The sequence below is a fragment of the Anticarsia gemmatalis genome, chromosome 22 (genome assembly GCF_050436995.1).
Source record: "Anticarsia gemmatalis isolate Benzon Research Colony breed Stoneville strain chromosome 22, ilAntGemm2 primary, whole genome shotgun sequence".
Taxonomy (NCBI): Eukaryota; Metazoa; Arthropoda; class Insecta; order Lepidoptera; family Erebidae; genus Anticarsia; species Anticarsia gemmatalis.
The window spans coordinates 456,695-483,769 of NC_134766.1; the positions used below are offsets into that span (position 1 = coordinate 456,695).

A 27,075-nucleotide genomic window follows, 5' to 3' on the forward strand; every position below is an offset into this window, starting at 1 on the left:
AGCATGTCGCTACACTCAGGCATAGGGATATTCACTTAACATCGATATATCGAATTTATTCGATGTTTTCTTTACGATATATCGGATTGATTCGATGTTTTGTCAAATATTTATTGTATTCGATATATCGATATATTTATAGAAACATCGAATATTTGTTTTTTTTATTTTCTTTTTGTATAATCTACTAAAAAACTAAATAATTTTAACACATCTGTGATGGACCAGCTTAATTACCTAATCCATTCCATCCTGCTGACAGATCGATTGATTATTCACTCTAAATTTATATAATCTGTGGATTCTATAGGTTCATTCTATTTATTTTCACTCTCATTCACTCATTGGACTCATTCTTTGTTTTTACGTCGACTTTTGCTGTTTGGCGGTCGGTAACGCATTAAATCATTGTTTTGATTTTATATCTAAGACAAGTTTATGTAAGACTTTTACTTGCTACTATAATTAATTACTCTAAAATAATTGAGTTGATGCATCATCTGATTGCTAGTTCGAAGTTGAAAAGGTATGTAATGTTATACTCCTATTATGTTTATAAACCTAACCTAACCTCTACTTGTTTGTGACAGTGTTTTATATTTAAGATATATTATAACATAATGATATTTTATATTATAATACATTTCATAATAACAATAAATATCGCATCGAATCATTTCTTAAGTGTATTTTTCATTTCAATTTTTAAGCTTATAAACAAATTAACTCAAATACTGGTATGATACTACCTACGACACAAAATAAAATTGTAGAAAAAAATAAACATTAATTGATTTATTCTTTTATTTTAGTTAATAACAAGATGGCGCCTCCAAAGAAAAGTCATGTATGGAAGTTTTTTACGAAAATTGAGGGAAATGAGAATCTTGTAAAGTGCAAAATTTGTCAAAAACAAATTAAATCTTGTGGCAATACATCAAACCTGTTTAGCCACGTAAAAAATATCCATAAGGCTGCGTTTTTAGATATGAATAAAGAAAATTCGCAAGTGTTGAACAATGTCAACTTACTAAATATCCACAATGAAACAGTTACAAAAACAAATGAAGCAGATTCTGAACCTGTTTTTCCCAGCCCTGAACCACTGCCATCAACAAGTACAGCTGCGTCAAAAGGTATCCATGTCGATAATCCTGTACCTCCGCCATTAAAACGGCAAAAGTCGATTCATGAAAGCTTCGAAAATATATCTGCTTATTCGGAAAGTGGCAATAAAACTTTGAAAGTCAACAATGCCCTCATCTACATGATTTGCAAAGATAATCAACCTTTCACGATTGTAGAAAATGACGGTTTTCGTAATCTTATGAAAGTAACTGCACCACATTACAAGCTTCCAAGTAAGACAACGTTGACTCGCTGGGTTGATGACAAATATGATGCATTATCAGCTGTGTTTAAAAATAAACTAAAAAGTGTAGAAAATATAACACTTACAACCGATATGTGGACAGAAACAATGAGTATGAGAAGCTTTCTTGGAATTACCGGTCACTTTGGTATATGTACCGTTTTTTCTATTACTCTTGGAGTATATCAGTCATTTGACCGTAACACTTCGGATCATATTGCTGAGATGCTTCTGAACTCTTGTTCTGAATGGAACATTGACCAGAATTGACACTGTCCAGAATTGCAAAATCTAATAACTAAGGTCAAGACTATTGTAACATGGTTCAAGCAAAGTAATACAGCAAGCAATGAATTAAGAAAAGCCACAGAAAAAGAAACAAAGTTAATTCAAGAAGTTTCAACAAGATGGAACAGCACCTACTATATGATTGAGAGATTTTTAGAGTTACGTATTGTAATCAATGAAATAATATTTCGCCATAAGACAGCGCCACCTATGCTTAATGCATCAGAACTGTCAGTTCTTTCTTCTGTGTTATTAGTTTTAAGACCGCTGGAAGCTGCTACTAAAGAAGTTTCTGGGGACAGTTACTGCACAAGCAGCAAGGTGATTCCGTTAGTTCATTGCTTGGTTTTAAAAATCCAACCTCTCCAATTGGAAGATTCGCTTGCCAATGAATTGAAATCGTTTGTGCTTAATGAAATTGAAAAAAGAATGGGCGCTATCGAGAGGGTAACTCCACTCGCCATAGCAACTGTATTGGATCCCAGGTATAAAAAAATTCACTTCCAAGACGCACTTGCTTGCTCCACAGCAGTCGCAAAAATTAAAGACTTTATGAAAAATACTACACAAAATATTGAAATGTCCGAATCAGATTCTGATCAATCTGAAAAACTAGAAGAGAGCTTTTCTTTATGGGATAATCATCACAAACTAGTAAGCAAGAGTTGGAAATCATCACAATCAGATGATGCAATTTCTGATGAATTATCAATGTACTTGCGTAGTCCAGTAGTAGGAAGGCTCAATGAGAATCCTTTAGAGATTTGGCAAGATCTAAAAATTCAATTTCCTAAGCTTTATAAGATTGCCTTCAAATATTTGACTATTGTTGGGACTTCTGTTCCATCCGAACGATTATTTTCTAAGGCTGCTCAAATAGTTAATCAACAAAGAAATAGAATGAAAGGTAAAAGATTAAGTAAACTTTTATTTTTGCAAAGTTTGTCTAAAGAGCATTGGTTTTAATTAAATAGGTAAAGTGAAAGTAAGTTTTTGCAGGTACATACCTAGATTAAGGCTAGTACTAAATAAGTCTTTTGTTTTCTTTTACTGTTTTGAAGTTATGTGATATGTAATAAATATTTCTATTAATTTGTCGTTTATATTTCACTTGCAAATGTAGGTATAACTCATTTCAGTCATCTCACCATTATCTTAGTATTACAATTCTATTTAAGTAACTATGTAATGATAGTGATTCTCATAGAAAATCACTATCATTACACTATTAGTTTAGCTATGTTACTCTGGTATCTGATTCTACATTCACACCTGCAAAATCAAAGACCACAAATTTTGCGCATTTCACTGGAAAAAGGTAATATTAAACTTTTGTGAAAAGTATTCGATAGTAGAAAAATATCGATGTTTTCTAGCGATATATCGATAAACATCGATGCTGGAATCCGATGTTTTACATCGAATATAAATATCGATATATTTTTTAAGTGGACACCCCTACTCAGGCACATGAGTAAAATTGCGTTACTTCACACTAATTTGAGAATTGCAATGACTATAAACATATTACGATATCAGGCCGAAACCGTAACTACGTAAAATAAGGCGTACTCCCGTCTCTACACCTACTAGCTCTTAACAATGATCAATAACACAACTAATACTATAATAGTGACCGCCAACATTAATATACAGTGCATCTTTCTATTCTTTCTCTGATACCTCTCCGCTTTCTGCAACTGTTTGTACCCTTCATGAACCTGCACCTGAGTTTGTTCTATATTATAATCTATTCGGTCCAACACAGTACCTTGTTCATGCACCATATGCGCTAAATCTTTAAAAATATCATTCAAATCTACTATAGAACGAACTATTTTATTCACTTCTTCCTCTCTTTCTGCTACATCTCTCGTATTCTCTTCTTGTATGAGTAGTAATTGTTTCTGACTTAACGCGGGCCGTTGAAATTCTTCATTGTCAAATTTCTGTGTGCCTGACGTACTAGGTAATGAGAATAGTAAGTCTGTTTGGTTGTTGGACAAACCTGGGAGCAGGTCGTTGTCGTCCAGGCTTAGTTCTTCAAAGTTGGGCAGCTCGAAGTAGGCGTTGGATCGTTCTTCTCTGGACGTGAGCGACTTGAGGTAGTTGGACTGTGCTGTGCGGAAGGTGACGCTCAGGTCTTGCAGGATCGTGACGAGGGCTAGGACTACGTTTGTTGCTAGTTGCTGCTCTGTTTTATTGCCTGGAACATGTAAAAGAGCGGGTGAGAAAAGTAAATTAAGTATATGTATAAATATGAATAAATGTCAAAAGTTGTCTGATTTTTACACTTCTTACAACCAATCATTCTTGATGAAATTTTGCATGGAGATCGATGGATTGATGAACAGAGTTATCCAGACAGTGATTTATCATAAGTGATAGTCAAAACTCAGAATGCTGGAAACTCGCAAAAGGCAAATTTCTTTAGCTTCGTGCCTACTTAAATGCACAAAATAACGCTTTTTTCCCGTACAGAGGGGTAGGCAGACGTCACGCCACGTGCCACAACCTATACAAAATGTTCTGCCTCTTCACATTGTCATAAAAAAATACAGTTAAAGTACTCACCATGTCTAATCTGCGCTTTAATCGCAGTAAGATGCGTGTGCGCGTGTGTGAAGTGTCTGCCGATCTCCGTGGTCAGTCGCTGAATGTGTTGCTGTTCCGTCGTGTCGTCCAGCGACGGCCGCCGGATCTGCTTCTCATGCCGGGACTGTAGCTCCGACAATTTCGTTTTTAACCTGGATAAATTTTCAAGCATAATTATATACAACTTGAAATAATTTGTTTACTTTCAGTGGCAGTTAAACACTAGATTCTTGAACAAAAAATACGGTATGATTGTTCTGACTTTGAAAACAATTTGATTTAAATAACTGAATGGTATGTTATTCCATGTAATTGCAAGTGTCAAGTTTCTAAAATTGCTTGAATCAAAGTAACATGAGCCGCTATTTTTTTGCTAGCCGTCGCAAAATGGACTGCAAACGATCTACCACCACATAAACTGTTTAAGGTGCAGAACTATAATAACTAGTGTAGGTGCTGCAGTATTAAACGAGAATATCCGTCGGATGCGAATAAATGAATTAAATATTTTTTATTAAATATTTAAATAAATATTTTGGAACAACTCACACACGGTCATCTGATTCCAAACGAAGCAGAGCTGCTCTAGTACTATGGTAACCAGATAACTGATAAACATACTTATATACATCTAAATACATACTTATATCGATATATTAACAACCATGCTCAGAATAAATACTCATCATACAAATGTTTGTCCCGGGTGGGATTCGAACCCGCCACACGCGGCGCTACGGTTATAGCGGCGAGGTCACCACATTAACCACTGCGCCAATCGTGCGGTTGTTCCGCATTTGCGGATGTGAATGCGAATATCCGCAACACCCCTGCTGTGTTGTATAGATTAGACTTGAAGCTTCGACAGGACAGCAAAGGTCCTTCATCATGCCCAAAAGTAACTAAGCTAAGTAGATATTTAGATGGACCCTTAGAAAATAAACACACGCTGAAATTATGCAGGTCAAGGTGAAATTTCACTTGCACTAACACTATGTAGTTATCTACAATTCTTATCAGTATTTTACTGTAGTGTTTAAACACTACATGTACTGATTTTTACACAGATAAACACTAAAGTTATGTTAAAACTAAAATGCTTGTTATTGATAACATTTCCGTAATTACAGATTAAATTATTTCCTACATTTTTATGTGGGTGTGTTTATATGATTTCATTCTAGGACCTATGACCAACAATGATGGTTTTTTAAAGGAGAAATAAACAACAGACATAAAGCACAAAAGGTACAGGTAGAAGTCAGCTTCATGTGGGCAACACAAATGTTTCTAGTGTGTAATAATCAAACTCTCGAAACTTTCGCAGCGTGCACTGCACTAAGACAAAAAGGCTTGCTACAAGTTGCTACACACATATGCAGTTCGGCATTATATCGACTTGTGCCGATCGAGTAGTTCCTTTAGGTCCAATCGTCACTATTCGACGGCGTTATTGAGTGGCATTTTTCTCGAACATTCATCTACACATATTCGTCAAGTTTGCCAAAAGTTTTAACCCTAACACTTAGATCGATTCTATAATTGATCTTTTCTGTTTTTGAAGCTTCACTTAAAGGTATATAAGAATAGTAGTTTAATATTTACCTAGTAATAACATAATGTGCTTCCTCAAGCGCGTCCGTCCAGGGCGGGGGCGCGTGTGAGTCGGAGCGCAGCTCCATGCCGGCCTCCATGTCGTGCGAGTTGCTGCGCATGAGACGAACGCGTTCTGACTCATTGCCCTGAAACATGTGCATTCAAGTTGCTTGATTATTACTGTGTTTCAGGAGCTTGTGGCTTAATTAACAAAAAACGTGCAGATCGATTTCTCAGGTTAAGCTACGGCTTGGGTGGGCATGATAAACTGTGGGTCATTTTCCAAGATCTTTGACAGTTGTTAACAGTAGTCAGAAGCTTGAAAGTCTACAACCGGTCTTACTGAAGAGTGTTGTGTTATAACCCAGGTAATTGGGTTGTGGAGGTTAAATAGGCAGTCTCTCCATGAAAATACTGGTATTCAGCTGTATCCTGTGACACTAGAAGTCAACTCTAACATAGTTGGAAAAAGCATAGGCTGATGAGTTATTTCTGTGTTTACATTTAAGCAGTGAATAATTATCATTTCAGTGAGGATTTTTTTAAATAGACCCAATGTTTACCACACTATATTTGCCAGTATGGAGGCTTGACATAAATAGATGTTTCAGTATTGGATAAAAGCAGCAACATTTATGCAAATTCATTATTTAAATCACAAATATAGAAAGCTAAATAAATTAGATTGAAGAATGTGTGCTTAAAAATATAATGTAATTATTATCCAACATGAAATAAATTTGACTGTGAAATGTTTTGTGAACCTGAATTTTTATGATAAATTTGTACACCTGTCCTAAAGGTGGATGCTAAATTGCCATAAAAGAAATAAGTAAGTAATATTGTATAATTGTACAATTTTGCTGTTGAGAAACAAAACAGCAACTGATAAGGTTTGTTTTCGTGAGTATTACTTAGTCTTTCTTTGTATGTTTAGGAGCAGTACATTGATTTATTGTTACTGTCGGCTTTTTGCTTTCTTTTCAGTTAAATGAATTCGATACATAGAGGCGTGAACATTTTTTTTAATTATGTAGAAAATATAACTAAGACTGGTTTGAAGTCATTATTTTTAAACACATTAAACGATGATGATTTACTAACTTATTGTTCATAAATAAACTTATAAACCTTGAAAGGGTAAAGTACAAATAAATAAAGGAGTTTATTACCACCTTCAAATGCGTCGAACAATGCGACATATTTTGATCCATTTGCGAACCATAACTTTATTAATACAATATATAATTATATTCAGCGACCATTTATTACTCGTTTATTGCCGAAAATTACATCATTTAATATTCAAATGTAGTACACAAAACTAGAAATCAATAACAAGTAAAAGCACTTGCCTGCTCAGCGAATATGTGCCGGCTGTGGATTGCATTGTTTCGCATCAACACAAACACCTCCGTTAGACTTCTCGACACCATTTTCACGGTCACTTTTAAATAATTTTGCAATAAAAATTGGGGAAAAGTGTTTATTTTCTCCTATTCCGTGACACGACAATGATTGACATTTATGACAATCTCGCGCAGGTGACAGTTCTCTGATACGGATTTCGTTCATTCAGTTTAGTCGGATACATTGTGTAAAATGTAGGCCTTTTAATTTAATTACCGCTAGTTAGTTTATAAATAAAATTCAAAGAAAATAATAGGGCTGCCATATTCTCTCTTAATATATTTATTAAACAACATGAATAAGGAATACTTAGATTTTTCTAGTTTCTTAATAATATTTCGTTCGGGAATCTATCCCTATTGTTTTTGCATCCTGTCAAATAAGGCGAATAAAGCGAGGAGGTTATGTTTATAGTCAGTGACATTTTAAAGCACAGAATAATCATAAATAATTCAGAATCTACCAAAACTACAAAAGGAAACACTCCGCCAGAAAACCTAGTGTGATGTGCCAATTCATTTTCACTTAAGAAGCTGCTACAAATCCTTACCAATGAGTATGCCAACTTACGAACCGGGTCCGGAGCACTTTCAACAGTTTCCGTCCAATAGGATTATTGTTATTCATCCTGGATCCCTCTACGTGCGAATAGGTAGGGCTTCGGACCTCCTACCAGTGAAACAGCTGCACTGTATAGCAAGAAAACGCCGTGCAGGGGGAAAAATATACCGCGATTCCTTCATCCCGCCCAGTGTGCCGAAAACTAAGGAATTGATTGAAGAACTAGAAGAATGTCGGCTACAAATATCACATACATTACAATCTTGTGTTCAATCAAACGGAGCGAGGCGATATGCGACCCCACCGCAACAAATAGCAGCATTTAATCGACGATCATTGCCGGAATGTGTAAATGACGGCGAACCATGGCCGCAAGTTGAGTGCGACATTGTAATTGGAGACCTAGTCCTCGACATAGACCCAGAACTGCCATATAACATTCATTTTCCATACCGCAGAGGTGACTTCAATATTCACACGGAAGTCGGAGGTTCTATATCTTCAGTTCTGAACGATTTATATACAATATGGAGCTCTATCATAGAGTATAAACTAGGAATACCTTTAATAGAACTTATTAAGTACAGATGTGTGTTGCTCATCCCAGATTTGTATTCCAGGAGCCATTTGAAATATCTAATGTCATTATTATTGAAGGATCTTGGTTTCGGTCATTGTTTCCTTGTCCAAGAGAGTGTTGGAGCTACATTTGGTGCTGGTATAGGTTCAGCATGTGTAGTAGACATTGGCGATCAGAAAACCGCGATATCATGCGTTGAAGATGGCATATCACATAAGACTACAAGGTTACGGATGGACTATGGAGCTGGTGATGTATGTCAAGCATTATCGTGGATGTTTCATAAAAGCGCGTTTCCTTACAAAAATTGGAACGAAAATATCCCAAGAGATGTTATTCTAATGAGGAATTTGTATGAAAATTTCTGCCATGTCAACTTAGATGTTTGCGGTCCACAAGAAAAATCCTTTCTAGTTGATCATCCCGGTGACGTAATTAACAAATACACGTTACAAGTAGGAGATGAGTGTATAATATCACCTCTATCAATGTTCTATACAGACCTCCTGAAAATTACTGGTTCAAAATCAACAAAAATACAAAATCGGCAGCCAAGTGACCCGGAAGATCCTTTTGATGCAGAATTTTTGAGAGAAACGGGAAGGAAGCGTGAAACTGCGGACCCAACGGCTAATGAAAGTCAACAGTTCGAAGCGACAAACGAAGCACAGCCTGCCGCAAACCCTGATGAAGACATTGTAGTTGACACTTTAGAAGGTGGTCCTGGAGACGTGGTTTCCTTAGCTCCTGGACAAGTTTTAGCTCTAGATGCGGCTATACTACAAAGTATAGACCGTTGTCCAAACGAAGAACTAAAACGTAAAATGTACAGCAACATTCTAATAGTTGGGGGAGGAGTCAAAGTCCATGGATTGAACTTGTGGTTACAAAACCGATTAGCTTTACAAATACCTTATACGTACAAGACTGAGCAGTTGGAAATCGTGACGTCACCAAAGGACATTGACCCTGCAAGTACAGTGTGGAAAGGCGCCGCAGTGATGTCGTGTTTGGAGTCTGCTATAGAACTGTGGATCAATCAGAGTGAATGGAATAGATACGGGTTGAGGATACTGAGGGAAAGAGCTCCGTTTATTTGGTGATAAGGAATAAATGTTTAGTTTTTAAATACATTGTTTTACTCTTATTTGTTATATACGAAAATACATATAACATGTTTTTACTGCCTATGGCAATGAAGGTTACAGCGCACATATAAACATAGCAGCGCTTCGCCTTTTCCCTTGATGTCAAACAGTCGTCTACATAACATGCTCTGGCACATCACCTCGGCTACAAATAGGCGACGCTGTCCGTATGGCTCGCCGAACGCTGGTTGATGGCTGGGCGGCACTAGAATGCCCGTTCGGCAATGTACACCGCAGGAAGGTGATTAGTTTGCGTTCCAGTAATTACACAAATAATACGGAACGGCTCGAATTACGGTGACGATCCCCTTCCGTGTTACGACCTTAAAGTGGAAAGTGTGCGATGAGGCACATATTCATATTGTATCAGGAGAATGGTGACAATAACAAGACATTTCTTGAATAAAAAAATATTTTATTTAAAAAGGCAGTAGACAATATCAAATGTTGAGTATCTGTTGAGATTCACTGACAACATTTAAGTACAAAAATATATTATTCTAACTAGACAATAATTTGAGACTGGCTATAAAACCTTACACTAATAAATGGATACTGAATAAAATAACTTTGCTTATTGCTATGCAGTCTTACGTTTCATAATTTTCTTTAAAATATTATGGTTTATCTTGCACCAATAGCTAAATACTAAAACCTCGCTCAATTTTGAGTGGCACTCTAAAGTGTTAGGCTTGCTACACACATATTTGGTTTGACAATTTTTATCAAACAACAAAACCGACTCGAGTCCATTACTGCCCTTGTTTAGCAATCGGTTTAAACATCCAGGCGCGGCGATGTCGAATTGCATTTTTTTCTGGAACATTCATCTACACATATTTGGCTATGCCGACCGGCTAGTCGATTAATGACCCACCGAGTAGGTATGTGTGCAGCATGCCTCACTCTCGTTTTCACACAAGTAAAAAAACAAGAGATTTAAGTGGTAGGTACTTAAAATTCAGCGTTATATCCGTATTTAGTCTCGCTTTCCTATATACCTACTAATATCTTTGGAATATATTGGTACAAAAGTTATGCAAGATTTATGCCCACTGGAACAGTACGCTTTAGACCCATAATAATAGTCACTAAAGGCCGCCGTCTGCATGTGTGTAGCAGCCTTAAGAGTAACAAAAAAATAATATCGTTTATGTACCTACCTAAAGTTCAAAAGAAACAAAAATCAAGTCTTCTAGTAGTTAAAAAATAACCATAAAGTAACGCTTTTTCCCACAGGCTTAGGCAGAAACGAAAAAACATAGTACCATCATAAGTAATCATTAATTAATTTATGATAACATGCACCTAATTAAAACACCTACTTAATTAATCGTACAGGTAACTGGATTAGAATAATACAAACAAACTTCTTTCGTCTAGTTAAAAGTCAATCAAGCCAATCAATGACTTGACTTAAAAATCTTTTATCAATAACACAGATTTATCTTCAACTACGTATAGGTACGTATGTGCACGTGCACGCAGCTGAAATATGCACGTGTCGTACATTATGCATGTTTTGTAAAATATACGACAAAATTTCGTTTTTTCAGGCGTAAATTTAATTGACAATAACTAAAAACGTGCCTTTTGAAGCACTGAAAAGTATAGCTAAAAGGTTGCATAAGACTTGCTGAGATGCTTCCCTCATTGACTGTTTACTATTACTAGCTAATTTCAGTCCCATCGCCCTTAAAAGATATAGCAAATTCACCTTTACTGACTTTCGGATGGAAAAACCGGTAATACACCACCATTATGGTCAATCCTACTACATAAGGAACTATAGTACAAGCCAGTAACGGGTAAAAATAGACTTCGTTCACTCCATATATGTACCAAATGACTGCACAAGCGATATTTTGTAGGAAACATATTGTGTAGTATACAGTATACCTGTATCTGGTTCTTCCTTCAATCGGTAGTATGTAAGTGAATAGGTAAACTGCTCCTAGGGCCACGGAGAAGGCAAGATCAGCTATTTTGTTGTGAGCACAGAATGCTGTTCGGTCGAAGAGCTGGATCAGTACTGCTGCTACGAGTATGTGGATAGCACAGGCTAGGATTGTCCAGTGAGGGAATAGAAATGCGATCATTGATATTGAGATTATGCGGCTCACTGGAAACGAAAAAAATACATTCATTACACAAAATTATGAAGTAAGTTCTCATCGAAGCAAGTATAATTATTGACCGCCTCCGTGGCGCGGTGGTTAAGGTAGTGGTCACGCCACTACTAGTGAGTCGGGAGGTCGTGATTTCTATTCCACGCGGAAAAAATATTTGTGTGATCCATTGAAAATTGTTTCGAGTCTGGTTATACTTTATGTCTGTTGTTGTTTATATGTAAAAGTCCCCTCGACGCAAGAGCAATACAAAGAGAGGAAGTAAAGTAGTATCATAAAAACAATTGGTGTGTCTGTGACTCTCTTACGGCTTAACTGCTGAACTGATTTCAATGGAATTTGATTCGAAGATAGGTGAAACTCATGTACATGATGGAACCGAACTCTCCCATGAACTTCAGTATGTGGATATAATAATCAATTTACTCCTACACTAAAATACTCACGTGTGACTAAAAAATGCCATGTAGTCTGCAGCACAGTGCCAGTCCAGCTCATATTGGACTTGTTCTGTTGTGCGAAGCGTATGGAGCGCTGGTACGCCGCCAGACACCAGCCCATGCCGATGATTGATGACGCGATTGACAGCACTTGATGGACTGTGGAGTAAAGGAAGGGTTAAAGGTGGTTCCAATGAGCCTACTAATTATTCAGTTAGTAACAAGACGCCGGCTACGTCGTTCATTGCGAAGTATTTTAGGCGGTCAGTATACTGCTTGCTATCTTTGGGCAAGGATGTTGAATTCAATTCTCACAAAGAACAAATGTTTCTGCAATTCACTAATAGTAGTTTCGGAATTTTAAATACGCATCTGATTATGTCTTCTTGAGACAAGATAAGTTTTTCGTGTAGAAATTGTTTTTAAACCACTTGTTTTTACCCTTCTCTTTCCTATTTCTGGACATAGATTTCTCCCCCAAAAAGGGAGGGGTTTAGCCTTGAGTACAAAACTCTTGTAGCAACCAGAATAAAACAAAGCTTGTGTTTGATTCATCATTGTACAACTTACTAGCAAAGTCCTGGTTAGCCCTCAACAGCAGACTGGTCTGGAGCACCTGCTGCGGCGCGGCCTCGAGGAAGCACTCGAAAATCCTGAGCAGCGCCGCGTCGGCGTCCTCCTTCAGCATCAGCTTGTAGTACAGGCGCTGGGACGCCTCGTCCTTGTTGCGGGCTGCGCGCCGTGACTTTATTGCGTAGCTGAAGATATATGCATAATTCATCTAATCTAAGCTATACAAAGTTAAATGTATATGCAGTAGGATTATGTTTTTAAAAATTCTTGTTTTAAACTCATATACGTTCCTAAAGGATGAATTAATTTTATAAGTGTCCTATGTGAGCTTTTAGCTTTATCACACTCTCTAGTAAGTATTTCATAGATCAGGGATTTCTTAAAATAAAAAATTCATGTCAATTTCGGTCACATTAAGACGTCTAGAAAAGAATTGATCCTAAGAACTTTTGACCTGCATTTATACCACTACCTTTTATATTAGCTTGTATAATATTTAACTGAGACTTACATAAGAGAATCAGCAAATCTCAGTATAGGAGCCATCTGCAACACCAGTATGAAGACACGGAGCCATTTGCGTTTTGTAAACTCATTAGATAAGGAATCCTGCTGCTTATCTTGAGAGTACCTGTAAAAATAGACCAGCAATATAAGGTAGGAGACAAACCACACCTTTTCCCACAGGGGTAGGCAGAAACCAGAGAGTGCCACTTGCTACAATCCCTACAAACTTACTTAATGCACATGCATACATTTTGTCATAGAGGATCACAGTTACCAGTATGTTTATTGTTACTTTATTATATGCAGGTAAACAACAACTGGCTGATATTGAATACCGAATAAGGAAAACAACAGTAATTATATAATTTTTCGACAAACAGTGGAATTTACATATGCACAATGCATACATCATCGCCGTATTTCGAAAGGTACATTAAATTGTGGGTCCCGGCTGTCATTTTCGAAGATCTTTGACAGTCGTTAACAGTAGTAAGAAGCTTGAAAGTCTGACAACCAGTCTCACCGAAGGGTGTCGTGTTATAACCCAGGTAACTGGGTTGTGGACATCAGATAGGCAGTCGCTCCATGTAAAACATTGGTATCCAGCTGCATCCGGTGAGACTGGAAGCTGACTCCAACATAGTTAATAATAAATAAATGTCAATAATTTTCATATTATCAATTTACTTTATATTAGGTATTTGCCTAGGTATTTTTTTGATAAAACTCTTAGTCACAAATAAAGTAGGTCATGTTTTTGTTAAGCGTAGGCTTTAACTAACTTCCGCTGTAATGAGAATGGTGATATGATAATAACATAGTATGAGTTATGTTGAAATAATATCTGTATGTATTCAGTGTTTAAACAGTACAAAAGACTTATTTAGAATATATTAGTTGGTTGTATAATTTATTGGAAGAGAAAAAGAGATAAGTTTAATGATGCAATAGAATTAGCCAATTTTTACAATATTATGCAATGATATCTTATAAAGATCTGCATTGTTTCTCTTTCATTAATTAACTAGTACTTCACTATGAAAATATCAAAACTGAAGAGGCAGTGTTTCCTGGATTTTGGTTTAAAGAATTTTTACAAATAAAAGTTGGGGGTCCCCAACTCGCACTTGGCCAGTGTGGTGGCCTCAAGGCCTCCCTCCTTTGAGAGGACACCCTTAGCTAGCAGCGGGTCAGTAACAGGTTCCAAAAAGAGAACTTCCAATATTTATTTACTTATTGTTTCATACCTATATTTTGAAATACACATTCTTGACAGAAACACAACATGTTTTAACTCCAAACTGTATAATAAAATTAGTCATCACAAAGAATATTTAACACACTTTCCTAGTTATAAATATGATAATGAGAGTTATAACTGGTTATTTATGAACGACGATGAATCACAGGCAAAAATAAAACAAATTGCTGATTTCATCTGTGAAATATAATTTTATATTATAATTTCCTCAACTTTGAATGTGAATTGTATTTTCAACTCTTCAACTCTCAATAGACTCTAACATTGTATAAAAGAGAATAGACAAGTAAATTAAAAAAAAAACTTTTTCAAACTTACATTCTTATCGAGACAGCAGTGTTGACAAAAGCAGGCACAAGTATGAACGCCAAAGTCCAGCCGAATTCCGTCATCATCATAGCCAAGGAATACCTCACAGCTATGTTTATATCCACCCCTAAGTCCACAAAATGTCCCACAATAGCAACAGCACACATGAAAATATCGAGATTACTTATAGTCAATTTATCCGGCATTCGATCTGGTTCGTCGTACGAACGCCCATCGAGCAGATCACGTACTGTTTTAGGCATTTTTGTTAATTGAATACTTATTTCAGTAATAAATACAAAACATTATTATTTGTTTTCAAACAATGGAAGACGCGCGTTTTTTCTATGCTAGCTGGCGTTGATCTGACGTTTGTTGACGTTGAAAATTTGACATTTGTGTTGATTGACAGTCGACAGATCGGATATTTCCGAGTCTAGAAATGGGTAAAAATATAGGCTATCTATATTTTTCTGTTATAGATTTGTTTCTAAGAAATTATTAATTAGTTAAGGTACATAGCAAAGTTAAATAATACCTACGCTCTGGAAGCATAATTGAATACGAAAACATAAAACTACCTATTACAGCAAAAGCAAGGAATATCGAGAAATAAAACATAATTTACTTCAATTCTTGTGATTCAATGTGAAATCGTAATATTTTGTTTTGTTTAAGCATAAACGCGTATATTTAAATGCCCACTAATATTATTCATGTTAATTTTACGGTCTGCTGCAGTTATTCAATCAGGACGTAACATCAATAAATGAAACTCAAACGAATAAAAACATGGAATACTCTTTATTGATACGCTCGTAAAATATAACAGTCTTATATAAATCTACTTGGCTACGAAAGTTAATTAATTTTACGTACCTACTATAAAACTACACCCGTACAAATATACATAACTATAACACGTGTAGGTTTTCGTTACATCGTATTGCTTTCTTGCAATTATATTAGGAAGTTCAGTTTATTGCCGTAACTTAAAATATAGCTTATAAAAGCAAGATAAATACAAAAAAAAAAACATTATACTATTTCAGATAAAACTATGTACAAGTAATAAATATAAGTTCCATACGCAGGCAAACTACAGTTCCATACTATACAGTTGAAATACAACATACACGTACTTAGCCAATGGGTACCTAATCTTGGCTACGCCTACAAACCGTATTGCTCAACAAATCTTAAGTTCTAATATAAAGTTTTAACCACATCATGTGACGATAGGTTTGCAGCCATTAATGTTAAAAAGAGTGGTTCTTCTAATATTGCTGCTGGCTCCTTGTTTCTAAAATAAAGAAGAAATATAAATTAAAAAATATCCATAATGGGAAAATTGCAAATCAAAGACGGCCACTCAAATCTGCAAAGTTCTTGGCCTGCTGCAAACCAGCTAAATTAATTTAAAAAAATAGTCATTCTTTATGATTAATTACTTACTTCTCCTTTAGCAGTCTGACGAGGGGGCTCCATTTCTCCGGGAAAATAGTCTGATTATCCCTCCACTTGTCTTTCAAAAGGTCCGCAATAGATGCGTTGACAACTCGCAAGTACCCGCACTTTTCAGTGTACGCGTCAAGCATGAGTTGCTCAAAGAACTTCGGAATAAAGTTGTTGATACATTTCTGAACATCGTAAAGTGAACTGTTCATGTCTTGCGCGTGTTGTCGCGTTTTGATTTCGACTATTGTTACTAGGTTGTCTTGCATCGTTTCATTGAAACTGTTAAAAACAAAATGGAAATATAGGAACAAAAAATTTAACGGTTTCTACCTTTTTTGTAGAATCTTTAATGGCTGGCAATACTACGGTATCTCCCCTGTGTACGTCGTTAAGGTTCAGCTACCCTCAAACAAATTTAAAGGTGCAATGCATGAAAGCTATCAAATTCTGCATTGATTAATTAGGTTTTTTATGTTTTGGATCTTAAAGCAGTATCCTATATATTTAAGCTTTCTCCGAAGTATTTTTCCTCTTTCAGATTAAAGCTATCATTGAAGGTCTATCAAGTCTATTCCACTCTAAGACCCTAAACCGTCTAATGTAGGTATATTGGTATTTTAATAATACTACTAACAGAACAGCCTGGTGTAGCAGACAGTGAGCAGCAGCCACTTCATCCGGCAGCTCCTTATGGCATTTGTTCACGGAGTCAAAGTTCCTAATGTCCTGGAAATTCTTGATCACGTCGTGGAACTGCGTGCGGATCTGTTCCAATTTCTCCACCGGTTCCACCAGGCAGTGCTCTATGAAGTCTACCATCTAATATACAAAATATATATTTTAGAGTAGGTACCTACAATAAACTTTCAAATATCATCGAAGTACCTAAGAAGGTATTGTTAAGAAGGTTTGGCTAAGTCTTGAATAACTTTGATATCGATAGGTAGTTAGTAATTACGTAAATCAGACTCTTGGCAAATGAGAGTCATGAAATAAGGTAATCATTTAAAGCATTGGCAGTTACAATTGAGTTGACTGTAAATTTACGAACCCATGCGACTGCCACATCTCACACGGGGTGCTTTAACTTTACATTACATAAAAATGGGTCTATAACTACCGGTTACCATACAATCATTTATTGAAGAACTCACCTCCTCCATACTAATAACATAATTAGTAAAATCATGTAAATATTTTACTTTGTAGAACTTAACGACGGCACTTCTTAATTCTTTAGCCATTTCGTTGTTCATAATGTACACGAGGTCTAAGAACGTGTCTATGGTCTTCAAAGACTTGGTTTTAAGTGTGACGTAGCTGGCTCTACCCTGGTTAAATAGGTTCTTTGCTATGTTGTACGCTTCGTTCACTAGGTAGTATTTCTGGTCTATATCTTTGAAGCTATTGTTTGTACACTAGAAAACAAAATAGAGTTAAGCTACTAGTTTTCACTGGATCATTTTTACTTTTGGTTTCTACAGTCTTACTTACGGATATGTCTGATTTCCAAGGTCTAATATTACTCTAGTACCTAGATCTAAAGATAGCATATTCATGAAAATTAAAAACCTAGATCCTTTCTTACGGCCTTGCTGCTAGTTTCCGCATGCGTGATTTTATCCAGGACGCACCGTTTTAAAACCTATGCGATTGAAGCGACCACTCCTAGCTTCTGCATAGTACCTACTTGCTGTAGGATAAGTCACGTGTCACGCAAGGTGGCATTTGCCAATGTGAACGTTCTGACTAAACCGGGTTCAAGAACAGGGACCGAGATGGATGATGGACCAGAGTGTTATATCCCATCAAATCCTGAATTTCCTACAATCGATACTAATATTATTAATCTGAAGAGTTTGTTTGTTTGAACGCGGTAATCTCAGGAACTACTGGTCCGATGTGAAAAATTATTTCAGTGTTATATAACATCACGCTACGACCAATAGGAGCAGAGTACCAGTCTTATGTGACGCAAGCGAAGTTGCGCGGGTCAGCTAGTTATAATAATATCTAGTTACTTACCTCGTATACTGATAATACTGCAACTATTATTGACACTTCAAGTATTCTTGGACGAAACACCATATTTAAAATAGGTCAATTAAAAAAAATTGCTGTTAGATGAATGAACAATTTCTTAAAAAGAATTTGTTTGCTGTTACAGTCTAAAAAAATCTGTAAAAATCTATGTTCTTTATTATTGAGGTCTGAAACGCGTCTTTTATCCAACAAGTACAAATAAATATTGATCAATAATAGAAATGTAAGCAATAAAATCTAACTTAAGAATGATTATAGATGATATTTGTAATTATTATTTCCAATTTCGTTGCGCAAGTGATTACATGAATCATTTTATATTTGATGACTGTGACTTGTACGAATCGCGCAGAATGTAATCTACTTATACAACTGTTGTTAACAGCACAAATCAGATTAATAAAAAAAAACTAATTCAAACGTAGAGAAACTTTCTTACTGATTAAATATTATCAATTTACCGTAATTCTATGTAAGCACATATAATATTATAATGCAAAGGGTCTTAACGCGATGGAAAATTCAAGGTTAGGATATCTTATTTGTTTACCCGAGGTTTCGATCGAATTACATCGACCGTGGTCACGGGCTTAAAAACGTTATGTTAACACAATCGTCAACTTTTTTTATCGGTTTTTTATTTTATTTAACTAAGACTACTGTTAGCAATATCGGATTCTTCCTCCATAAAAAATATGGCACTTTAAAACACATAGCATCCACATAGAATCAGAGCTATTTAATTGCCATATTTGTCTAGCTAATTGTTTGTATAAAATAAAACAACAATCTACACATTTAAATATAAAATTTATTTGCAATAAATTCGCTTAATATTACGATATAATATTGTTTTATAATAACACATACATACTGAGTTTCAAACACATTGTAGGTATACGAAGCTCCACAGCTATGGACTAAATAATTTTGATCATTTGAGCTATCACAATAAAAATAACTTTACACGTACTTGTATTACTTCGTAAATAATGCAGAATTACATTTTCTATATTGCAGTATCAGAACTTCGAATAAGTATAAGATAACCTATTCGCTAGATAAAGAGACAGTTAATATATGAAAACAACTGTGACATTTCTTCTTAAAAGATAGCACAGTATAAACTCTATATTGCTATCCTTTTCCCGTAGAAATTAATTTAGTTTATTATTACAGAGATCTCAAGATATCATAGACCTTAAAAAACATTTTAAATCGAGCCGGCTACATAATTTAAATCAAGTAGGTCATAAAATGCATTTCCAATACATACTAACCTCGATATGCAGCAAATTATGAAACTGTTACACGTACAACAATTTATATAGAGTTACAATAAGTTATATATATAATTACAGTTATTATTATTGATGTAAATACACCAGCTAGGTGATACACAACGAGCTTGAGCTGACGGTCGCATCTGAAATTAAATATTGATATTGTAGTTTTGTAATTCTTAATGCGGGAGTTGTCCTTTTAAAGAGAAAGAAGAGAAAGAAAGTAGTGAAAGACTCTGGCATAACAATAGGACACCTTGGTTACTAAAAAAAACCACAAGTTTATGACGCTTGAGCCAAAATAACAAGCAAACTTTGATAAAATGTACGATCATCTTATTCTTTGTTTAGTGCTGTGTGATATTAGATAGTATCATGTAAGATGCAACGTAATATACATACATTCACACTTGTTGTTGTCACAAAAAAGTTGTAATGTACCTAATGACGAAATAAAAAAAATACGCCGCGGAGCCGCGCCCGTAAAACTAGTTGTAATATAATAATAAACTTTAAAATAGCAATATGGTGGTATTCTTACCAATAACGTGTAAATTAATCCTTGTGCAGGAATTTGTTGAACGCGCCGTACGAAGTCTCGAGATCAAACAGCAACTGTCGCACCTGAGTCTCTGACAGCTCGTCCGAGGCTGACATCTCTGACAGTCTGTCCACCCATTCTTGAACCTGGGGAGAAAAGGTGAAACACAGCCATTAGAAAAATAATATTATCCAACTGCTATTAATATTTGTTAATAAAATTATCATCAAAAGTATCAAAATACTTTTATTGTACAAAAACTTTGATGTTGACAGTTTTCTCAAATCTTTCTGTCAAAAATGTTGATTTCAGTAAAGTTACAAAGGATGCAAAATTGGATGGATCTTTTATTTGTAAATTTATGCTCTGAGCATAGTCTTAAAGTAAGTATAAATGTAGCATACTTGTGCATCACTACACTTACTCAGTCACAGCATAACATTTAAAATAGTATTCATATTAATAAGGTATTTGTTTCCAAAATGTATTGTACCTTAATTTTTCCCTCAAAGTCCTCAGGCAGCATGGTGAGACGGTCCATGGTGTCGCGGAGGTCACGCAGCTCCGGCTGGATCATGTCCATGGCTTTGAACTCAAGCCGCAGCTTGTCCATCAACGTGATGAACACCTGGAACATTCACAACCAAAAATATAGCTGAATATTTACTAGAAAAATTAAGATATTTTTTTATTTGAAGTTAACCAAAAATCCCTATTAACAAGTGCAGTAATTCAATTTTGGAAGATATTAACAACTTTGAATATTCTTCTAGGCAAGTCCTTGCATAGAAGAATATCCTAAAGCCTATATATAGCCTAGAAGAATAGTTCATAATCTTAACTTGAAAATGAAAACACCCTAATAGAATTTTGAAAAAGCAACCAAATGTTTAGCAAAGTTTCATCAAAATTAGTTTAGCTGTTAAGGGTGAGTATACTGCTTATACTTACGGATACAATTTCAGCAATATACTTGTTAGTGTTGCCTTTATCATCCTTGATTAGATTTGGTTTGTTTTCTCTTATCCTCTCCAAAGCAGCGGGGCAGTCCAGCTGAAAAGTTAAACATTATAATAATTAATTAATACTGGAAATGTCCAGTTGTAAGAAATTTACACTTGGTTTTACATAGAATTTTCCAAATTTTATATTTTAAGTGCAAAACTTACAAGATAAACATAATAAATATATTCTCATGAAGGGTTGATATCAAGCAGGTAACAGGTGAAAACCATGAGATAAATCTTTTCAGTTTATGTATTGTAGGTTTGGCGAAATTTGTATTTAAGATCAAAAACATATTGTGCCAAATCTACTTAAATTTAGATAAGGACAAGATGAAGAAGGACTGCCAAATAAACATTTAGACTGGGTTATGAACTAATCAAACTCTCCTTATGTAGGACTACTGAAACACAAGATTGCCCAATTTTTGCCACTGCTGAGTGATGTCTCTTTTTCCAATTTTATCAATAGCATCACCAGCTGAATAAGAAAAACTAGTTTAAACTTCTTAAGTTCTTTTCAGTACATTGTCAACTCACCCGATATTTGGCAACAAAAGCTTCAATATTAGGAAACTCATCGCCCTGCACCTGTTTGAACGCCACTTTGTACTGTACAAGCAGTCGGCTGCAAGCTGCAGTGTACTCCTGAGCTCGGACACAGTCCCTCATGTATGCTTTCTCAAGATGTTGGAGAGTACTGACTACAGCATACAGTTCGGCCATGTTATCATGCCTGGAAATGACAAAATATAAAAATTTGATGAGATGAAAAATGGAAATCAACTATAATTGTAATTTAAACCTTCATATCCATATTTAATTTCATTATTTTACATTTATATGCTAACTATTAGCAGTTAAACTATATTATTATTTCTCCCTTAGTATGCCTTTTAGCTATAATAGCAGAGTCATTTACTTGTGCTAACTAAGAGACTACATTTAATTAAATGACTCTAACACAGAGGTCATTTAAAAGTGAAGAGCAAGAAAGAAGGGGCACAAAGAAGTGGAGAGCATCAGCGACATAGTATTCTTCCAAAAGTAAAAAAGTACAATACAAATAATAACAAAGAACATTAGTATTGGAAACACATTTAATTATTAATGTGTGTATTGAGATAAAGAAACAAGTGAGCTATTAATGTATACAACTATTATCACTATATCAATGTTTATTCTGAGACTAGACTTTATTGCTAGCAAATATTGATTGAACATGACGAAACCTAGGACAATATCACGAGAAATAAAATTATACGAATCACCAATAAAGTATAACATACTCACTTTTCACGTTCGCGTGCATTTCTGTAAAGCTTTATCTCTTCGTATAAGTCGTTTCTTGAGTCTGTAAACAAGTAATAGGCGAAAAATAACGTCAGGAAAATGAAAACAAAGAGATGGATTGCTACAATTTTTGCAATAATGATAATTACCTGTCATCTTTCCTATAGACACTTAAAGCGATAAATAGAACTAAACTCAGGTACTAATTGTATCACAGTGGCACGTAGAATATGTATCGTAATTTCTTAAAATTCGTTTTTAATTAATCACGAAATGATGACAAATTCCACAACCTTATCAATTTTGACATTTAAGTTCTATTGAATGAACTGTTGAACTATTGATTGAATGAAATTAAACTAATGACATAAGGTTTGTTCGGATACATTTACAAATGGGTACAAAATGTCAAAATAAGCCGTTACCTACCTACGGTTGCTACTTGGTAGAAAACCAGTTTCTGAAGCTTACTCACACATAAAAAAAGTAACTGACAAAATGACGTAATCCTCCAATATGGCGGATGACGCGCGCGCTCCCTGCCGCCCGCGCTCGTAGTTTCTTCACCAACTGCCACTCGTCTCGAATGATTTCACCTTGCGATGAATGAAAATTGTTGTAGACAGTCCTAGTACGAATTATTCACATAATAAACTGTTCGCCGGACACAAAAGGTGTATTGTGATACAGTGCGTCTAAAGGTGGATTCGTGGTTGTGTTATTACCAGTTCTTCCTTTTGTGAGACCGTTGTGTTTACGTGCTGAAAAATCATCTTGGAAAATCTACAGGTCTCCGGAGTCGCCGGTGCACTGTTTAATGGGATCTTGTTGATCAACAGGTAATTTTTGTGCACTTCTCATTGAAAACTAGTTTACCGTTTTCTACTTGCATCGGAAGGCAGTAGCGGCCTGTTTTTGCGTTTCCTGTCGCTTTGTCAATGTTGCGAAGTTACGATGTACTTGCAGAGAGTTGTGAGAAGAGTGTTGTGTAAGTTATTGTGTTTTTTGGATAGTTTATGAAGTAAAAAGTGTTATTTTCTTATTGGAATGTAGTGAAGAGAGCGGGCGGGGCGGCTAGGGCGCGGCGCCGGTCGGCCCACTTTTGGCCAGTAGCTCGTGAGACGCAACTGTTTACAACTTTGGCACGTTTCAATGCGCCACTGCACTTTTACGGCCAGTGTAATGTAGTTTTAATTAAGGATATAAAGTTTCTGGAAGGCTACAGACCTCCAGATGTTTTTGAAATATGTTTACAAACTTATTCCAAAACTTTTTCAGACTTAAACTTACTTATAATTTATTTGCACATCTCTCTTATATCCGTACAGTACCTTAAACACAAATAATCGAAACATGGTATTTTAATAAATTAATAAACCTTTCATTTGCCCAATGATTTTATAATTGGTTCATTATCAAGTATTTGCTAATTGGACTCCAACAGCACAGGCGATGTTAACAACCATAATTGCTGTGATAGCATATTTTAAATTTGCTTCATATTTATGTTCATATTAATACATTTTTGTTCTCCGCAGACTATATTTTTAGTTAAGCATTATCATAAGCTATTTGTCATTTGTTGATAAGAATTAAATATTAATACAAAAAACGACATGCATCAACACGAGCGGCAGTAGGACAATAGATTTTTCTATTAAAAATAATTGAGAGTAATATGTATGTTTAAAAGGCTCTGATATAAATATGTATGTAAGGTATTTATCGGTTTTGCCTTTATAATCCTCATTATAAAACTGCATTGTCCATCGATTGCATACAAAAAAACCAAATTACCTTTCTGATTAAATCACTAATGTAATAGATCCCTAATTGTGTTTTGTACGAGTAACATTGTTCCCTCTCATAACTGAATTATCAACAGGAAACAAAACTATAAATAATAAAGCAATTTAAATTTCTGCACAATTAACATTAGGTATTAAATTGAGTAATAGCTATTTATGTATTACACATCATTTATTATTAACTTGGTCAATGTCACAGTGGATGTTTTGAGGCAAAAATACAACAAAGAGTGTTTGTTTATTTGATTACTTAGTACAAGTATTTTAGATAAGATATTGAAAATTCCCTTAAGAGTAAGCTCTTAGAACTATTGTTTCAATGTTAGTTTGGTGCATTGTCTGATTAAATTTATTGATTTAAAGAGGGGTTTTATGTGTAAATTCATATTATTTTTACCAACTTCTAACAAAGGGTACTATTATGAACTGACACCTGACAGTTGAACTAGTCTTTTTTAAGACTTATAAATACCTGCTAACTAAATACCTCATTATTGGGATAGATATTTCCTTCACATAGCTAGCCTTGTTCTACCCAATAATTAATCAATTTTCAACAGCCTTACATACTAGGTATATACATTTGTGCCTAATCTAAGGTACAATCAACAAAGTTGCATAAAAACACCTTGAACAAGTAATAAACATTGACAGTGCAGTTTGCAATCTTTATGCTGGTCCCTCATTGCTTTATGTGCTAGTAAAGATACAATATTCTCTAAATAGCTGCAAGTTATTGCCGATACTGGAATGTTATTAGCCTGTGGAGATTGCTGTAATGGTATTATTGGCTAGACGCTAGTTCAACACGTATTTAACGAGAGATTTGCTTGTTATTTTAGTCTAAGGTGCTATTGATATGATATTATGTTAAGTGTGTCTGATGAATTTGTTTAGATAATATAAATGATAAATATAAATGAAAGTAGAATACAAAGTATCCATTGATAAGTAAGTTTAAATGACGTATTTAATGAGCTTTCGTTATTTTGAATGAGTCTAGAAATGCATTTTGATTTAAATGTTTTACTTTACCCTTTGAAAGTATGTCACTATGCTTATCATATGTGGGATAATGGAACGAATGACTATTTTCCTCTTCATATTATCGCATTTTATGTACTTTCCTCATTTTTGCAAAGCAAGTGCAGTCCCAGGAGTGTCGTTTATACTTCTGTATTGAACATTGTTTCATTCTGATCACGTTTTCTTTTTGCTACATAACGAAGCAAATAACATTAGCTATTTTTTATATGTTTCATTTAGTATTGTCGGACGAATGCATCGGAAATATTGTCGAAGGTGTTCGCGGTCTTGTCTATTAAATACAGTACTTTCAATCCACAGAGAGCCAAGCTTCGCTATAATTTGAATCCGTGATCAGTAAATTTGCAACTTTCACGAAACATTTCTCTGTTCTTGTTCTAAATGTCAGCAGTTGTACGTAAAGAAAGAGCTTATCACAAAGTCTGTCAATAACCTTAGAATCAATGTTTATACGAGGCTCTCACAATCAAGTGGTGTACGCCGAGTGTATGTGACCCCGACCTTTATTTCGGTGACATCAGCCCGATAGCCGTGTTCGTGACTGCCTCCGATGATGTCATTTAAACACGATGATTGCCTAACATGATATTATGAGTATGAGACGAATTTTTCAACTCTATGATCATTACGAGAGAACATATTCTAGAGTTTCATGCACTAAGCGTTTTTTTTCCTTATAAGACGTCTAGTTCTTGATTAGCGTTAAATTCTGAGCAGTATTTTGAAAGAAAATATCGTGCGGTAAGATTTAGTAATGTGCTGTTCGTGTGGAGAATGCATGAATGGAATTCAGATGTGTTTAAGCGAAGAATAATCCGTGCTAAAGTGAGCTAATTTATTATCTTCCGAAAGTTTTCATTGCAGACTGTTTTAGTTTGGTTGTTATAAAATTGTGGAGCAAATGTACAAACTCGAATTCATTATTTAGTTTCTGGTTCGCGACCAAGTTTTTATTTGTCTGCTACTCTTTATGTTCTTGGCAGAAGTTCCGCTGACAAATCAAGTTTTATAGTATTATTGATTTTTCTGTATACCTACATAAAACTTTGCGCTAGATTGAATAAGAGCGGTTACACACTGGACTTATTATAAGTTCATTTGATAGCAGCAATAACGCGCGTTTGCGGGCGAGAATTTCAATAAACAAGCTAACAAATTAGCCTTTAAACCTAGGCGGCAGAAGAGAACCTTAAGCAGCGATAGTTAATTGTAGTGATAAACTTCTGGGTAGAGAAGTAATCGAAGAATAGTAAGAAAAGATTCGTTACGAGATATATGCTAGTAAAAATATGTTAGTTGAGCCGAGAGGCTCTTATAATCGGTATTTGTTAGCACACTTCCTTAGGACACATACGGTATCGATCTTCCTCTAGTATTACACGATCAAGTTTACCGACAGCTATACGAAGGACTTAAAGCAGCGACTACTTAACTTTGAAGGTGTTTGGTTACCAGTATGACACTGTTTCATGTCTGCTGCAAACTTTAGAGCTAACTTTGTATTGCCACTATTATAACAAGCGTCAAGCAACAGCGTTAGTCTGAATATAGCTGTAAGCCGCTGCAAAAAAGTTAAAGGATAAAAACTAGTGATTTAGGAGAGGAGTATAGGTGATGGACACAAGAAAGAGTGTCAAACAGTTACTTGCAGCGGCTTGCGACTATATTCACACAAACAAACACATTTGGCGCATGTTATACCGCCGATAAAACTGTGCATTCTCCAAAACTGTATCTAATCCGCCATAATGAGATTCTAATATGTTAATTCGTAAACTAGTTTTCATCAAACGTCTGCAATATGTTTAGCCAGTTATAGATAATGTGTA

At 35.3% G+C, this 27,075-nt stretch overlaps 6 protein-coding genes and 1 long non-coding RNA gene across 12 annotated transcripts in view; 3 read left to right on the forward strand and 4 right to left on the reverse strand.

The window, feature by feature from the left end:
- Window positions 1-365: 365 nt before the first annotated feature.
- On the forward strand, window positions 366-2,431 carry LOC142982549 (uncharacterized). Its single transcript, XR_012960007.1, has 2 exons — window positions 366-526; window positions 813-2,431. It is a non-coding gene; the product is annotated as an uncharacterized LOC142982549 (long non-coding RNA).
- Window positions 2,432-2,634: 203 nt separating this feature from the next.
- Window positions 2,635-7,368, reverse strand: Syx16 (syntaxin 16). The gene is made up of 4 exons (XM_076129088.1): window positions 7,207-7,368; window positions 5,861-5,997; window positions 4,235-4,407; window positions 2,635-3,866 (listed from the first exon to the last, which is right to left on the reverse strand). Exons 1-4 carry the CDS (start codon window positions 7,285-7,287, stop codon window positions 3,250-3,252), a joined length of 1,008 nt encoding a protein of 335 aa, XP_075985203.1. The 5' UTR covers window positions 7,288-7,368; the 3' UTR covers window positions 2,635-3,249.
- A 260-nt stretch (window positions 7,369-7,628) lies between these two features.
- Window positions 7,629-9,623, forward strand: Arp8 (Actin-related protein 8). Its single transcript, XM_076129268.1, has one exon. It carries the CDS (start codon window positions 7,814-7,816, stop codon window positions 9,503-9,505), a length of 1,692 nt encoding a protein of 563 aa, XP_075985383.1. The 5' UTR covers window positions 7,629-7,813; the 3' UTR covers window positions 9,506-9,623.
- Window positions 9,624-9,950: 327 nt separating this feature from the next.
- LOC142982652 (XK-related protein 6) lies at window positions 9,951-15,130 on the reverse strand. Its single transcript, XM_076129269.1, has 5 exons — window positions 14,779-15,130; window positions 13,204-13,323; window positions 12,690-12,877; window positions 12,126-12,278; window positions 9,951-11,672 (listed from the first exon to the last, which is right to left on the reverse strand). Exons 1-5 carry the CDS (start codon window positions 15,030-15,032, stop codon window positions 11,221-11,223), a joined length of 1,167 nt encoding a protein of 388 aa, XP_075985384.1. The 5' UTR covers window positions 15,033-15,130; the 3' UTR covers window positions 9,951-11,220.
- Window positions 15,131-15,554: 424 nt separating this feature from the next.
- Window positions 15,555-18,500, reverse strand: LOC142982755 (uncharacterized). The gene is made up of 5 exons (XM_076129436.1): window positions 18,253-18,500; window positions 17,382-17,645; window positions 16,862-17,046; window positions 16,225-16,506; window positions 15,555-16,072 (listed from the first exon to the last, which is right to left on the reverse strand). Exons 1-5 carry the CDS (start codon window positions 18,313-18,315, stop codon window positions 15,976-15,978), a joined length of 891 nt encoding a protein of 296 aa, XP_075985551.1. The 5' UTR covers window positions 18,316-18,500; the 3' UTR covers window positions 15,555-15,975.
- A 561-nt stretch (window positions 18,501-19,061) lies between these two features.
- Vps28 (vacuolar protein sorting 28) lies at window positions 19,062-22,722 on the reverse strand. Its single transcript, XM_076128973.1, has 7 exons — window positions 22,541-22,722; window positions 22,392-22,452; window positions 21,639-21,834; window positions 21,046-21,147; window positions 20,588-20,722; window positions 20,095-20,240; window positions 19,062-19,696 (listed from the first exon to the last, which is right to left on the reverse strand). The coding sequence occupies exons 1-6, from the start codon at window positions 22,545-22,547 to the stop codon at window positions 20,109-20,111; spliced, it is 633 nt and encodes a 210-aa protein (XP_075985088.1). The 5' UTR covers window positions 22,548-22,722; the 3' UTR covers window positions 19,062-19,696; window positions 20,095-20,108.
- Window positions 22,723-22,906: 184 nt separating this feature from the next.
- The window catches only part of LOC142982492 (protein 4.1 homolog), a 110,036-nt gene continuing 105,867 nt past the window's right edge, over window positions 22,907-27,075 (forward strand). For all 6 annotated transcript variants that reach the window (XM_076128963.1, XM_076128964.1, XM_076128967.1 and 3 more), the window contains exon 1: window positions 22,907-23,230. The gene's annotated coding sequence lies outside the window, so the exon portion shown is untranslated. The remainder of the gene's footprint in view (window positions 23,231-27,075) is intronic.